Source organism: Natator depressus, chromosome 3 (genome assembly GCF_965152275.1).
Source record: "Natator depressus isolate rNatDep1 chromosome 3, rNatDep2.hap1, whole genome shotgun sequence".
Taxonomy (NCBI): Eukaryota; Metazoa; Chordata; order Testudines; family Cheloniidae; genus Natator; species Natator depressus.
This window is the reverse complement of record NC_134236.1, coordinates 99589720-99604764: the sequence shown is the minus strand read 5'-3', so window position 1 is coordinate 99604764 and position 15045 is coordinate 99589720. Positions and strand designations below refer to the sequence as shown.

The window sequence follows — 15045 nt, the reverse complement described above, 5'->3', positions numbered from 1 at the left end:
TGCAGATTGTTTATAACTCTGAAATGTTCGAAACTCTGAACAAAACATTATGGTTATTCTTTCAAAAGTTTACAACTGAACAGTGACTTTATATAGCTTTGAAACTTTACTATGCAGAAGAAAAATGCTGCTTTTAACCATCTTTATTTAAATGAAAAGCACAGAAAGTTTCCTTACTTTGTCAAATATTTTTAAAAAAAAAAAACATTCCCTTTATTATTTTAAATAGTTTACATTTAACACAGTAATGTGGGGGGGAAGAAGGGGGGTCTCTGCTGGTGCCTGATTGCATACTTCCAGTTCCAAATGAGGTGTGTGGTTGACCAGTCAGTTTGTAATTCAGGTGTTAGTAACTCTGATGTTCTACTGTAATTCTAAACTATATTACACTTCAAAAACTAAAGGCAAGCAGTTAATTCTGGTCTTGGTTCTCTGGGACCAACCAACCAATCAGTAAAATAACATGCCACAGAATATAAACAATGAGATAAAGTATTTGATTTGGAATGTACTTGAGAAAATATCTAGATGGTGTTTAAACTCATAGTGGTAAGGGACTAGTTATTCAACAGTCAACCTGCACATCTCTGTCATATGCTAGATCATCAAATATCACTGCAGCTCTATATTTTGGACTGCAGCAAAGAGTCCAGATTTAAAAAAAGCTAGTCAGTGCCAATTTATCTGCAGTAACATCAATCTGTCTTCATAATGCATGCATGAAACAATCAATCAGATACTGTACCAGTGTATCTGTAAAACAGTATGAATTGTACCAGATAATCAGTAATGAGTGGATAAGGCACTCAGGGAGTTTGCAGTCTCCTAAGCAGGCAATTCCTGCAGAAGACCATATGGCCCTCAGAATCTGATCTAGAAATAACAATGTTGACCAAGCAAATTTTGTTAAATGGAGAAAAGATGGTGATACATTATGCATATTATATACCTTAATCCAATGTGCATATAGTTACACCTTAAAATTAGATCCTTATTACACTTTATAGATCCTTAAGGCTTTATCTTGATACTTTATACCTTCCAAAATGTGACTTAATTGATATGTTTATTTCTTGGCTTAAGGCCCTATGCAATGACCCATCTGCTCAGGTAATGACTAATGCTTTAATCTCTCCATTTTGTCAGGTAATCACCGCCCCAGACAGTGTGCACTCTCTCATTAGATGTCATAGAGGATAAGAGTCTTAGCAATGACTGCAAAATTTGATGATGCAATTAATACATTGGTTATTGGCTTTAAATCTTTCAGTGCTAGATTGTGCCTTTAAAGGCATAGCTCTGAGTGGTGCAGAGTCACACTGTCCCAGGGGAGCCAAGGGAGGGATTGGACCTTTTGAGGGGCATGCAAGAGGAGGAGTGTCCCTCACTGCCACGCACCTACCCAAAGGCTAGCCACAACAGTCTAACCCTTAGTTTTCCATATGGATCAGGGAAATATATCCTTAAATTAACTAATTTGCCATCCTTTTTCAAAAAGACTTGGAGACAAAAGGTCTGGTTCTGCTCCCATTGGCTTTGTCTATGCTGCAGCTGGGAGGTGCGATTCCCAGTGCAGGGAGACAGACTTGGGCTAACTCAGCTCGAGCTAGTTCATTAAAAATAGCAGTGTAAACAGTATGGCACTGGCAGGGCTAGCCACCTGAATTTGGACCCTGGAGGTCAGGCAGGCTTGGACTCAGGTGGTTAGCCTGAGCCACCACCAGTGCCACAACAGCCACAATGCTATTTTTAGCATGTTAGCTGGAGCAGAGCTGGCACAAGTCTGTCTATCCACGCTGGGAATCACACCTCCCCGCTGCTAATGTACGCATATGCACTGAGGTCAATGGCAAAGCTCCCATTAACTCCAACAGGAGGACAGTACACAAGGTTAGTTTATCTCTCTTTTCTTCTGTCAGTCAGTCTTTTAGAAGCAACAATATGTCATTTAAATAAAACATGTATGTGAGGAAACAGACAAAATAATGTCTTCCTCATTTCATATCAAGGTCTATAGTTATGTGTGTGTCAAAATTACATCCAAATTGGAAGATCTATATCAAATCTCTCTAGTATATCGATTTCATCCACTTTCAAGATCCCTAAGAAATGTGGGCTCAGAAACACTTTTAAATAGGGGCTAAAATAATAAATATGAAACACATTTGCTTGGTAGATCATATGGCAGTAAATGAACATAAGAACGGCCATACTGGGTCAGACCAAGGGTCCACCTAGCTCAGTATCCTGTCTTCCAACCGTGGCCAATGCCAGGTGCCCCAGAGGGAATGAACAGAACAGGTAACCATCAAGTGATCCATCCTGTCGCCCATTCCCAGTTTCACAAACCTATCCTCCATGAACTTATCTACTTCTTTTTTGAACCCTGTTATAGTCTTGGCCTTCACAACATCCTCTGGCAAGGAGTTCCACAGGTTGACTGTGCAAAAATTGTAGCTACCTCCTATTGAAGGTAAAGGGAGAACTTAGTCCCGGGGTTGGCAATCTTCGGCACACGGCCCACCAGGGTAATCCACTGGTGGTCAAATTATTTACGTATGTGAATTCAAAAGGAACAAAAAAAAAATCAGGTATGACCTGACTTATTGTTTATGACTATTTAAAATTAAGCCATCTTCTAAACAGTTAACATAACACTATATCGTGTGTGTTTCTGTGGAATTTGGAGTTTTTTTAAATATAGCAGTAATGGTGAGAGAAGGAAAGGTGGCATCTAACAGCATGTGATACATCTCTTTGGAAAGGGCAGATGAAAAAGGTGTTTAAGCTCTTTGAGGGCCCAAGAAGGAGAAGTTCAGAAGAAATCCTAGGCTATGAACCAACTTGACTATCTGAGGGCAGTTTCCCTCAGTCATGGAAGATGCTATAGTGGTGACTAGATCTTCAAACGATCTTACCTTTTCCACCAACATTATATCACTTGTGTTTTACTTCAGCTTAACTTCACCCATTTGCCTTTCATCCATTTGCCAATCTTTGCTAGGCACTGAGATGTTGGGCAATGGTACTATTATTGTCAGAAAAAGTGAAAGATAGAGCCCAGTAACATTGGAAGCCAGAATGCCTCAGTGGCTTCATTCAGATATTTAAGAGGCTGTCTTCAGTGACTCTACAGATGAGCAAGCAAGTAGCAGAGAAATTTCCCATCATCACTCTTTCCCAGGAAGGTTGAAGTCTGAAAGCAAGGATCTCAGCTAGCTCAGTTCTTTCTCAGTAAGCTACATCTTGGCCACTGAATGCCACAAAACAATTTAGTAATGAGAACTGACATTATCCCCCATCTATGGGCAAGAAATAATGCAATTAGCATGCTATTTCCATTCCATGTGCTGACAAGAAACCTGACTGGGGAGGGAGGCCAGGGTCATAGTGGTAGATAGATGTAGCTGGAGATGGCTTTTTGTTAGATTTTCAGTTAGCTCTCTCCCCCAAAGTGAAAATGAAAGACTAGAATGCATTGACTCACCCAATCAAGAAACCTCACCCCTTGTAAAATATTTCTTTGCTTATCTCATGTTTTCTACGGATTTTCCCATTACATATAAACAGAAGTAAAAAGAGGAAAATACTAAATTGATCCTATATCCCATGCACAACCAAAATTTAAAGTGAAGTTAATGAGAGGTTTTGAGTGTACAAGGATGGAGCCCTGTAACTATGTGTTAAGATATTGACATACACAGCCTCTCACAGTCACAGGATGAGCTATGCTTTAGACTTCTTTTAGTGCACCCTTCAGGTGACAGGCTTGGGTGGAACCCCATGGTACAACAACTCTTGGACTGAATCTCTGGGTTGCAGCTCCCAGGTGAACTGAGGTGCATCTGAAGCTAATGAAAAATAAAGATAATTTTCCTAATTTTCTACACATTCCAAGCTGCAGTAATACATTTCCTACCTCAAAGGTCCTGTCTTTAAATTCATAGATATATGCTTACTGAAATATGCTATTGCCTATTAAATACTTGTTAGTATTGTTTTTCTATTTATTCAAACTTCACTTGTCCCTTAGCAGACCAGAATTCTATCCCTAGATGTCCCAGACTTCCTTTGCAACATCGGACAAGGCACTAAAACTCTCTGGGCTTCAGTTTCTCCATCTGTAAAATAGGAATAGTAATACTACTTTCCTACTTCATTGGGTTGTGGCAAGGTTTAATTCATTAGTGTTTGTGAGATGTTCAGATCCTCGAGGGATGAACACTAGACATGGCTATAAATCCAATTAGTTAAATATTTTGGTAGGCTACGTTGCCCCGGAGCTTTTAAGCATATCAATATTTGTCTTGATCAGGAAGTGTATTTTATTACCTGTGAAAATATTTGACAAAAGCAAGACATTTTCATTTTCTTTGAAGTTTTTCAAGTTAACAATTTCTCAGTTTTCAGTTGTCAAGAAGTGAAAAATTCTTGGGGTTTTTTTGAGTTTTTTTAAATGGAAACTCTAAAGGCTGATGAAAATTGAATTTTTCTCACAGAAATTTCCGCTTAGTCAAAAAGGCATTTTTCATTGAAAAATTCCTGCTCTAAAAGGGCAGGTGGGGTGGCGGTGAACACCTCACATTGTTGTATATATATTTTTAGAATTATATATCCCTAGTTAACATTAGCAGAATGTTCCAGTTGCCCAGGTAACTATGTTATTTTAATGATCAGTAAAGAGTATCATTATGTAAAACATGATGTTAATTTCCAGCACTGAGAACTGATGTCTTGCTGTTACCTTGAGGCTGCACCTTTTTCCTTTGCAAAATGCCTTTTTCCCCCCTGAAGTTTCATTTTACATGTAAGTGTTAGATTGCTCTTTTCATATGGATTCTGCTTGCATCTCGTGAATTTAGCGAATGAAAGTGACAACTGACTACCAATAAAGAAACAGATTGACAAATGTGAAAAAAGAATCCTTTATACAGAAATAGTTTAGAAAATACTGTGGTCCACATGCTTTTCATGGAATTACATCCATAAATATGCTATGTGAGAGTCTTAGAAAGCCAGATTTATTAAAAAACACCATTGTCTTTTCAAAACAATTATTCCATTTTAACATTTGAAATATGTCCTTTATAATTAGCTTTCCTCAGTAATCTAAAGTATTGTGTGTTTTACAAGGCCAATTTGTAAATAGACATTACAAATTGCCATTTAACTGCTGTCTACTTTTACTAAGAGATAACCTATTTGCCTATATCCTGTTATCCATAAAAATGCCGTGATACAAACTGGATTTGAATCATTTTTCTATTGCATTAAAAATTGTCACTTTTTGAAGCTGCAGTAAAAACAGAACGTTGTGTACACTTATTAGTTTATGGTTTGCTTCTATTTTGAAGCCTGTTATCCCTATTAAAAACTCTTCAGAATGCAAAAAGTACCAAGACTAAATCCCACATAAACCGTACAAGCTCATAATGACAACAACTGTTGCTACAGAACATAAGCCTCTTACAAATAATGCAAATTGCTTCAAGTTACAAAAAGCAACTCAGTTTTGCTATTGGAATCTGCTTCTACCTATTCTTTAGTGCTACGTCCATAGATTGTATTAAATAATGGGATGTCAGTTTCCTAGAGGAACTGGATTTTTTTATGTGAGAGCAGGTGATATGTTCAATACTTGTGATATCACATATACTCCCCCTAGATTTTGAAAAGTTCTAACTACATGATCTCTTTTAAAGTTAGCAATGATATTATGAAGCTCTTGTTCAATGGATCAATACCTTTGAAGGCTCTACTCCTCCTGTGAATGGAGCTCTTCAGAATCCCTTTCTGAGCATGTGCAGCCACAGCTGTGACTGAGAAAGTCTTACTGGGTAGTAATTGAGGGTGCTTCTCCTGGTTCGCCTTTAGAACTTTTTCTGAATTGTTTACCCACATTTGTTTATATTAACCTCAAATTATCTGTCTGTTATATTGAACTTCCTCTTCAACAACTATATCATCTCTGTCTCTTCTGTTATGCTCATTTATGGACCACACAAGGAGAATCATAAGCAACACTCCAAAAATGTAGAAATTACAAAAACTACCACAGTTACATTAGATAAGTCAATAGATAAAAGTCAAAAGCTTCTTTTTTAAAGGATGTAAACTCATGGTTTTAGGGAATAAACTACTAAATAACAGGATTACAAACAAATCTCCCTTGTGGGCACATTATGCCATAATTATCCACTATGGGCTTCCATGTACCTTCTTCAGAAACGATTGGTACTTGCCATCGACATAGTGAAGATACTGGGATAAATGGACCAGTTGTAAGAGCTGGTTGAAAATTTTCCCAACATAAAAGTTTTCTACCAGAAAATGCAAATTCAATTATATCAAATGTTTAGTGGGAATGGATCAATTTTGTCAAAATCTGATGAAAAATTATAGACGTGCTTAGTTTTTATAAGGTCAACATGTTTAATTTTGACTATTACGTTATAATATAAAATGCATTGACCTTTCCAAAATGAAACATTTCAGTAAGGTTGCTTAGATATTTCCAAAACAATTTTTTTGTGGGGAGAGGGGGGATTTTTGTTTCCCAGGAAATTTTGAAATTTCAACTTTTTGTTCTAATTTTAGTTAGAAAGGACAGTTAAATGCCGGAATTTCCTGGGGAATGGAAATTTCAAGTTTCAACCAGCTGTACCAGATGTCTAATCCAGTATGGCCACTCCTATATACCCCTGAATTTTGTGCACAGCAACTTTTTGTTATGATCATGTGATTTGTTAGGTTATGGATAATTCTTGTTCTATTTTTTAAAATATTAACGTTTTTGTGTTATACTTTTATTATGGGCAAAAGTAGCTACAAATAGTAACCCCATGGAGATTAGTTGTTGGATGCTAGCAAAAATAGTGAGTTTTGAGGGAGAATTTGAAGGAGCAGAGTGAGCTCATTAAGCACAAGAAAAGAAGCAGGCAGTGCTAGTCTGAAGAGAGAGAACAAAAGCAGGAGAAGAAATGTAAATGGATGAAGACAGCAAAGAGCATCAATATGAGCAGAGTAGGCAGAATGAGGGGCACATAGGTGGGACCAGTTAGAGACAAGAGCCGAGAAGTACAGGAGGTACGGGCAGAGTTAGAAAGACCTTATCAGTGAAAACAAGAAGGCTGAATATCGGAAGATAGGAGGACCATCACATAGAAACACTACAAACCATTGGTTTCAGAGTAACAGCCGTGTTAGTCTGTATTTGCAAAAAGAAAAGGAGTACTTGTGGCACCTTAGAGACTAACCAATTTATTTGAGCATAAGCTTTCGTGAGCTACAGCTCACTTCATCGGATGCACACAAACCATTGCAAATAAGTTATAATAAGCTACAATTTTAGTTATATGTATTATTAATCTACTGATCCAGAAACAAAGCCCAATTCTGATGTTATTTATACAAGTATTTTAGTATTGCCAAAGATATGTGGGCAGCAAGAGATGGTTATTGCTGCATATAACAGACCACAAACTATAAGCTGAAATTCCCGTGGTTTTTTGGATAGTTCCAATGGGTTACCCCAGCAAAACTACAACACAGTGTACAGAATCTAAACCACTTCTAAAAAAGAAATGACAACTGTACCATAGTCTGAGTCCTGCTTTTAGCTACACTGTTCCAAATAATATTAAAAGTTTACCTGCATGAGATTACACATTGACGTGTTTTCAAATAATGGTTCGTGGCCTACTTGCTGATAAAGACTTGGATGATGTTATGGTTCTGGCTCTTTGTTTCTAGAAACTGAATTTCATTACAAGAATAAAAAAAACCCATAAAATTCTTCCCTAATGTTACTTGTGTACATTAGCAATTACTGTAGCTCACACAGAGATAATAAGCTATTATGGATGGGAGAAGAGGTGGTCCATGTAGCATGGAAGGACGTAAGCTATGGAATCATGAATCAGAAGGGGACGTGTGCATGAGAAAAAATCATCTCTTTTGTTAAAGAGTGATCAACACTAGAAAATGTTTGTGAACCTCTGCTACATATCTATCTCTGTATGTTAGGGTGACCAGATGTTCCAATTTTATAGGGACAGTCCTGATATTTGGGGATTTTTCTTATATAGGTGCCTATTACTCCCCACACTCTGTCCCGATTTTTCATACTTCCTATCTGGTCACCCTACTTTATGTTCTAATTATCAGAGGAGTTGGAAGTGACCCCTCTACTTGGCTGGTTGTTACAGTTACACATAATATATAGGGCTGTCAATTAATCACAGTTAACTCATAGGATTAACCCAAAAAAATTAATTGCTATTAATCACACTGCTAAACAATAGAATGCCAATTGAAATGTAGGATATATTTTTGGATGTTTTTCTACATTTTCAAATATATTGATTTTAATTCCAACACAGAATACAAAGTGTACAGTGCTTACTTTATTTTTATTTATTGCAAATACTTGCACTGTAAAAATGAAACAAAATAGTATCTCAATTCACCTCATACAAGTACTCTAATGCAATCTCTTTATCGTGAAAGTGCAACTTACAAATGTAGATTTTTTTGTACTATAACTGCACTCAAAAACAAAACAATGTAAAACTTTAGAGCCTACAAGTCCACTCAGTCCTACTTCTTGTTCAGCCAATCACTAAGACAAATAATTTTGTTCACATTTTCAGGAGATAATGCTGCTAGCTTCTTATTTACAATGTCAACTAAAAGTGAAAACAGGCATTCACATGGCACTTTTGTAGCAGGCATTGCAAGGTGTTTATGTGCCGCATATACAGGGGTGAAAGTAACATTAGGGGCTTACCAGTACGCAGGGCCAGGATCCTGAGCAAGTGGGGGGACCCTTGGGCAGAAGGGGCAGGGCCCAAGGCTCTGGCTGTGGTAGTGATGTCCGGGAGCCCCGTGCCCTTAAAATCACAGCCAGAGCCCCATTGTAGTGGTAGCTGCAGCAGCAGCCGGGAGCCCCAGTGCTCTGGTGGTGATTTAAAGGGCCCAGGGCTCCAGCTGTTGCTGGGAGCTGAATTTAAAATTGCTGGCCTGGGGAAGCTACTCCCTGCCAATACAGTTGGCTGTGTACTGGCTTACATTCACCTCTGCAGATATGCTAAACATTTGTATGCCCCTTTTTGCTTTGGCCACCATTCCAGAGGACATGCTTCCATGCTGATGATGCTTGTTAAAAAAAAAAAAATGAGTTACTTAAATTTGTGACTGAACTTCTTGGGGGAGAATTGTATTTCTCCTGCTCTGTGTTTTACCCGCATTCTGCCATATATTTCATGTTATAGCAGTCTCATATGATGACTCAGCATGTTCTTTTTAAGAACACTTTCACTGCAGATTTGACAAAACTGAAAGAAGGTACCAATGTGAGATTTCTAAAGATAGCGACAGCACTTGATCCAAGGTTTAAGAATCTGAAGTGCCTTCCAAAATTTGAGAGCAAGGTATGGAACATGCTTTCTGAAATCTTAAAAGAGCAACAGTCTGATGCAGAAACTACATAACCCAAACCACCAAAAAAGAAAATTAGCCTTCAGCTCGTGACATCTGACTTAGATGATGAAAATGAACATGCGCTGGTCCGCACTGCTTTGGATTGTTATCAAGCAGAACCCGTCATCAGCATAGAAGCATGTCCCCTGGGATGGTGGTTGAAACATGAAGGGACTTGTGAATCTTTAGCGCATCTGGCACGTAAATATCTTGCGATGCTGGCTAAAACAGTGCCATGCAAACACCTATTCTCACTTTCAGGTGATGTTGTAAACAAGAAGCAGGTAGTATTATCTCCTGAAAATGTAAACAAACTTGTTTGTGTGAGTGGACAAGAAGTAGTATTGAGTGGACTTGTAGGCTCTAACATTTTACATTTCAAAAATAAAACATGCGGTTATTTTTTTGGTATATAATTCTACATTTGTAAGTTCAACTTTCATGATAAAGAGACTGCGCTACACTACTTGTATTAGGTGAATTGAAAAATACTATTTCTTTTGTAAAGTCAAGCAATCTAAAGTTAGAAAATGCCAGATGGATGCCCATGCAACCTTAATTTTTCTTTGTGTGTATACACTATGATGAACTCTTTAATTACATTGCATACTATTTTTTCTATTTGTCCTGCCTCATTCAGTACACAGGATGCATAAGGAGTTAGAATTAAGATCCATGAACTACTATAAATCTGACATTTCCTAACTTTTGAGTGCTTTAAATTGATGTTCATAGATTTTATGACCAGAAGCGACCATTACAATAATTTAGGGCATAGAAATTCACCATGTAATTCTTGCATCAAGCTCATGATGTCTGATTGAGCTAGAGTATGTCTTTTATAAAGATGCCCAAGTCTTGACTGAAAGACTAAGTGATAGAGAATCCACCACATATTTATGTCAATTATTCCAGTGGTTAAATAGCCTCATTGTAAAAACAAAAACCAAAAAACAACAAAAAAAACCACACTTTATTTCTAATTGAGTTTGTCCAGCTTCTGCTGCCTTTGGTTCTTGTTATGCCTTTATCTGCTAAATTAAAGAGAGATTGCTACTATCACAAATCTCCTTCCAAAGGTACCTACAGATCATGATCAAGTCACTTCTTAACCTTCTCTTTGTTGAACTGAATAGATTGAACTTCTTTAGTCTCTCACTGTAGGACAGGTTTTCCAGTACTTGAATCATTCATGAAGCTCTTTGCGGAACCCTTTCCAGTTTTTCCAAATCCTTTTAAAAGTGTGGGCACGGGAACTGGACACAGTATTCCAGGAACAGTTTCACTAATTCCATATACAGTAGTAACAATACTTTCCTACTTCTACTTGATATTCCCTGCTTATATATAATTTCATATATTTTAACCTAGATATTATGCCTGTAATATCTATATCTATAGAGAGAGGGGAGGGAGGGATAGGGTAGGTGTGGTAATATCTTTTATTGGACCAACTTCTGTTAGAGAGAGAGAGAGAGAGAGAGACAAGCTTTGGTACTTTACATAGAGCTCTTCTTCAGGTCTGGGAAAGATACCTTACATTTCTACTGCAAGTTGTGAGCATGCCACAACAGGTGGAGAATGAAAATCTTGACCTAATGTACAGTTTTAGCTACTGCAAAAGCTGTTATAGATACACACCTATCCCATGAGGCACCCTATGGTGCAAAATATAAAGTGAAGTAGGCAACAAATACACCCAGCTTTCAGGGGCCTAAACTGGGACGTTTGGTTAGAAATCACTCCAGTCTCTCCTAGGCTTATTGCCTGACTCTGCAAATCTTATCTTCCCCTTTTTCCTGGTACAGGTGCCTGGCTTTTAGTTTGAGGCATGAAAACAGAAAGACACTCAGGAGGAGAGGAGAAAAGGGATGGAGGGTGTCTCCAAAAACAATCCGAAATGGATTTGTGGGGATTTCAGTCATGCCCGCTTAAGCTTTGCTCGTGTAAGGTGCCGTGCACTAATATTGTGTTCGACACATTTTAAATAAATGCTCAATCAAAGCGTTTCGATCCCTAACGGGATCTGAGCTGAGTCAGCCAAAGCCCAGCGCCACCCCACAGGGTGTCTGCGGAGGAAATGGGGGGAGACTCGGGTGCTCACTGGGGTGCAAAGGCTGCCCCCGGGGCGGAGAGGCGGTGCTGTAGGTCGAGGTGCACCTCTGCGGGGGAGGGGGCCTAGCCGCAGCTCCTGCCACACGCCCGCCAGATGCCCGCAGCTGTGCGAGCCCCGCTCCTCCTCCGCCCTCCGGGTCCTGTCCGCGCGGCAGGGATGAGCCGCAGGCACGGGCTCGGCGGCGCTAAGCCTGCAGGGCGGGTGAAAGCGCCAGAGGCAAAGCCGCCGCCGCCGCCCCCGGAGTGCCTGGTCCTGAGGGAGACAAAGGAGGAAGGCAGCAGCCAGGAGCGAGCCGCCTGGGGAGGAGGAGGAGGAGTCCATTGGCAGCTTTGACCTTCTCTTGGTTCTGGGATTCCCGTGCCACAGGCTGAGACATTGGACTCTAGCAAGATGGTTACTGTGGTAACCAAGCTGGTGCATTACTTGCATCTAAGGTAAGAGGACACATTCGGCTCTGAGACACACACCACCAAACATCCCTTGCCACCCACACCTCCACTCTGCCTACACACCCCCTTCCTACCAAATGCACCCGGTGCCCAGTTGCCACCACCAGCCACCCACTCTCTCCTGGGATGATGGTTGAATGCAACCTGGGATAGATTCCCCTAAGTGGTACTAACTTTGCAAGTATAATGGTAACTGGTAGGTTATTTTCCGCATGCTGGGTTGTTCCTAAATAGAAAACAGGAGAGCAACTTTTGCAGCTGTCATCTCACTTGTTTCTAGTTTCGTGAAACAGAGGTGAAAAACCACAACCATTTTCCATGTCATATCCTGTAGTTGTGAAGAGCATTAATTTATAAAGGAGGAAAAAATACAAATGATAGACTTAATTGTTTTATTATATATGATACTATATTTTTAGCTTATTGAAAACTCATTACAATAAATAGTTTAAGGATTTTTTTTTAAATGTGATAGCTATCGTTTTATAGCAGAGGTCTGTGATCACCATAATAGTGTACTTGGCTAGCACCCTTCTAACCGAATGGATTAAATAAGCTTGCTTCAGTTTTTCCCCCCCTTTTAAATATAGCCATGGAGAGATCACATTGCTGAGCCAATTTTTCTTAAAACTACTCCCTTTAGAATCTGAAATATGAATACAAATCTTGTTGACTCCCATGGACAGAAAGCAAGGGTACAAATATACAAGGATGTATTGTGTGATCAGGTAAACAATCATACATTGCAATAGTCAAAGATCAAAGGAATTACAAGACACTTAAGGGAGCATATTCCTGATAAGAAATCCAGTTTCTAAAAGCAGTGACATTTATGGTAAACATTTTCAAAACAGAAAATATGCATTAAAATGTTGGATTTAAGTTAAATATTTTTTAAAAAATAAATCTTTAGAAGGAATAAATGAAAAAACACCACCCCCAAACAAACAATTGAATGGCCAATGTGAGGTTTTTTGGTTGGTTATTTTTAAGCTGGATTCCTGGAATGTTGATATATAGATGTCTTAAAATTTTAAATATTAACAGTGATTTTATATAGATTGTAAAGGCATGTCATTCCACCAGAGACTTAACTTCATTTTCTTGGGAGGTGAAGTGATTAGAAAACATGTACTTTGGATAACTTTATAAAACTGATCCTGCAAAGTTTCCTGTAAGGTGCTGGGCTTCTTCTGAGATGCTGAAAGTCCTCACCTCTCATTGAAGTCAGTGGCCCTAAATAATTACAATGAGCACTGTTCTCAAAAGAGAATTAAATTGTCCATAACATGAATTGCTTCTAATCTAACCCATTTTGATGCCACAAGAACTGTTTACTTAGAGAAGTTTAAAGGTGCTGAATAATTGCTGAAGCAACCTGATGTCACAAGAAAACATTAAGAGTACAACAAATTAATCCTCACAATGCTCCTTTGAAATAGGTATTTTCCATATTTAACTGGAGCATATCAATACTGACAAAATCATGGACCCGAATATTTTCTAAGAATAGAATTGGAATGTGGGGAGCACAATCTTACATGTAAAGAGAAATTAGGGCACATATTTTCAAAGTTAGAAACATTTTTGTTTTCAAAGTTAGAAACACACAATGTATGCACACTTTTGCATGCACACACTTTTGCCCAACAAATCAGGCAAACAAACAGCTGGTCTTGCACATGCACACTCACGTTAGGCATTTAACTGGGAATGTGTATGCACAAATACATGATCCAAAAGTGTACTTTGCCTATTTGCCCAAATAATTAAGAGCACGCAAATGCATCTGTGCAGTTGCACAGGTCTAACTGAAAATCTGGCTCTGGTTTTGCCAAATCAGTACATAATGGAGGGACTGGGCAAGAATCACAGCTGTATGCTCCTGCTCCTCCACTATGTGTATTTGTGGGTCAGTAAAATTGTGAGATGTGCAGACCCATTCATTGTGCTCCAACCTCCACTATTGTGCCTCACTCATCCCCACTCCAGTGGAATGGAACACTATGGAGACCTGCTATATGGCTTCACAGTTAACCCATGTGGTCCTTCTGATCTCAGCTCGCATGCAATGTGGGCCTTCTGTAGTTTCTGGATTTATTATTATTAGTATTACCATAGTCCTTAGGAGCCCTAGTGATGGACCAGGAGCTGTACAAACACAGAACAAAAAGATGGTCCCTTCCCTAACGAGCTTACAATCTAAGTAAGAAACGAGACAACAAATAGACAGACAGATGGGAGAGTACAAGGAAACTGGCAATGCTGGTCAGCATGATAGGCAGTGGTCTGAGCACACTGGCAGCCTAACCATTGTCTAGTTTTTTGTAGTCTTTATGCTCCTTTAAATCCCTCTTAAAAAAATCTTTTTCACTAATGAGTTAGTTTTGTGAATGTTTATGGGGAGCTTCTCCAAAGCATGAGGGGCAGTATGACCGGAAGCACAAGGGGGCATTGGAGGCTAGCATTGTGGGCTGATTGGAGGTGGGAACAGACATTTCCCTAGTAAATGAGAGATGGCAGTTAGGTAGGGAATGGGCCACAAAGGGCCTTGTAGATGAAGACAAGTACCTTATTTTTGATGGGATTGAGAAAAGGGAGCCAATGGAGGGATGCAAAGAGGGGAGACACGGTCAAAGCTACTGGTTAGGAAAAAAGATCTTTGGAGCAGCATTCTGAATGGGTATGAGTGGGGCAGAGAAAACAATGCTGCACTCTTGGAGCAGTGGAGGGTGGTGATATCTGAAAGCAGGGAGACAAGTAAAGGTGTACTTTGAGTCAATGTACAGCAGAAGGTACAGCTCATACTTTGATTTATAACAGGATAAGGAAGGCTACTCAAGCATCCCCAAGGGGCCTCCACAGATTACAGTCTAGACCTGGTTTGTAATCTGATTCTTTAACAAAGTTACGTAATCTTGTTGTTCCATCCACATAACAAAAGTGATAGGGACATCCACGTCCTAACCATGCCAGACAGTCATGAGCTGCCATGATTAA

The 15045-nt window shown here is 39.2% G+C and overlaps 1 protein-coding gene across 1 annotated transcript in view; it reads left to right on the top strand.

Annotated features, from left to right (window-relative positions):
* Nucleotides 1-11736: 11736 nt before the first annotated feature.
* Nucleotides 11737-15045, top strand: part of ARHGAP18 (Rho GTPase activating protein 18) — a 117766-nt gene continuing 114457 nt past the window's right edge. The window contains exon 1 of the mRNA XM_074948404.1: nt 11737-12030. Coding sequence (XP_074804505.1) covers nt 11987-12030 — 44 coding nt within the window. The 5' untranslated portion in view covers nt 11737-11986. The remainder of the gene's footprint in view (nt 12031-15045) is intronic.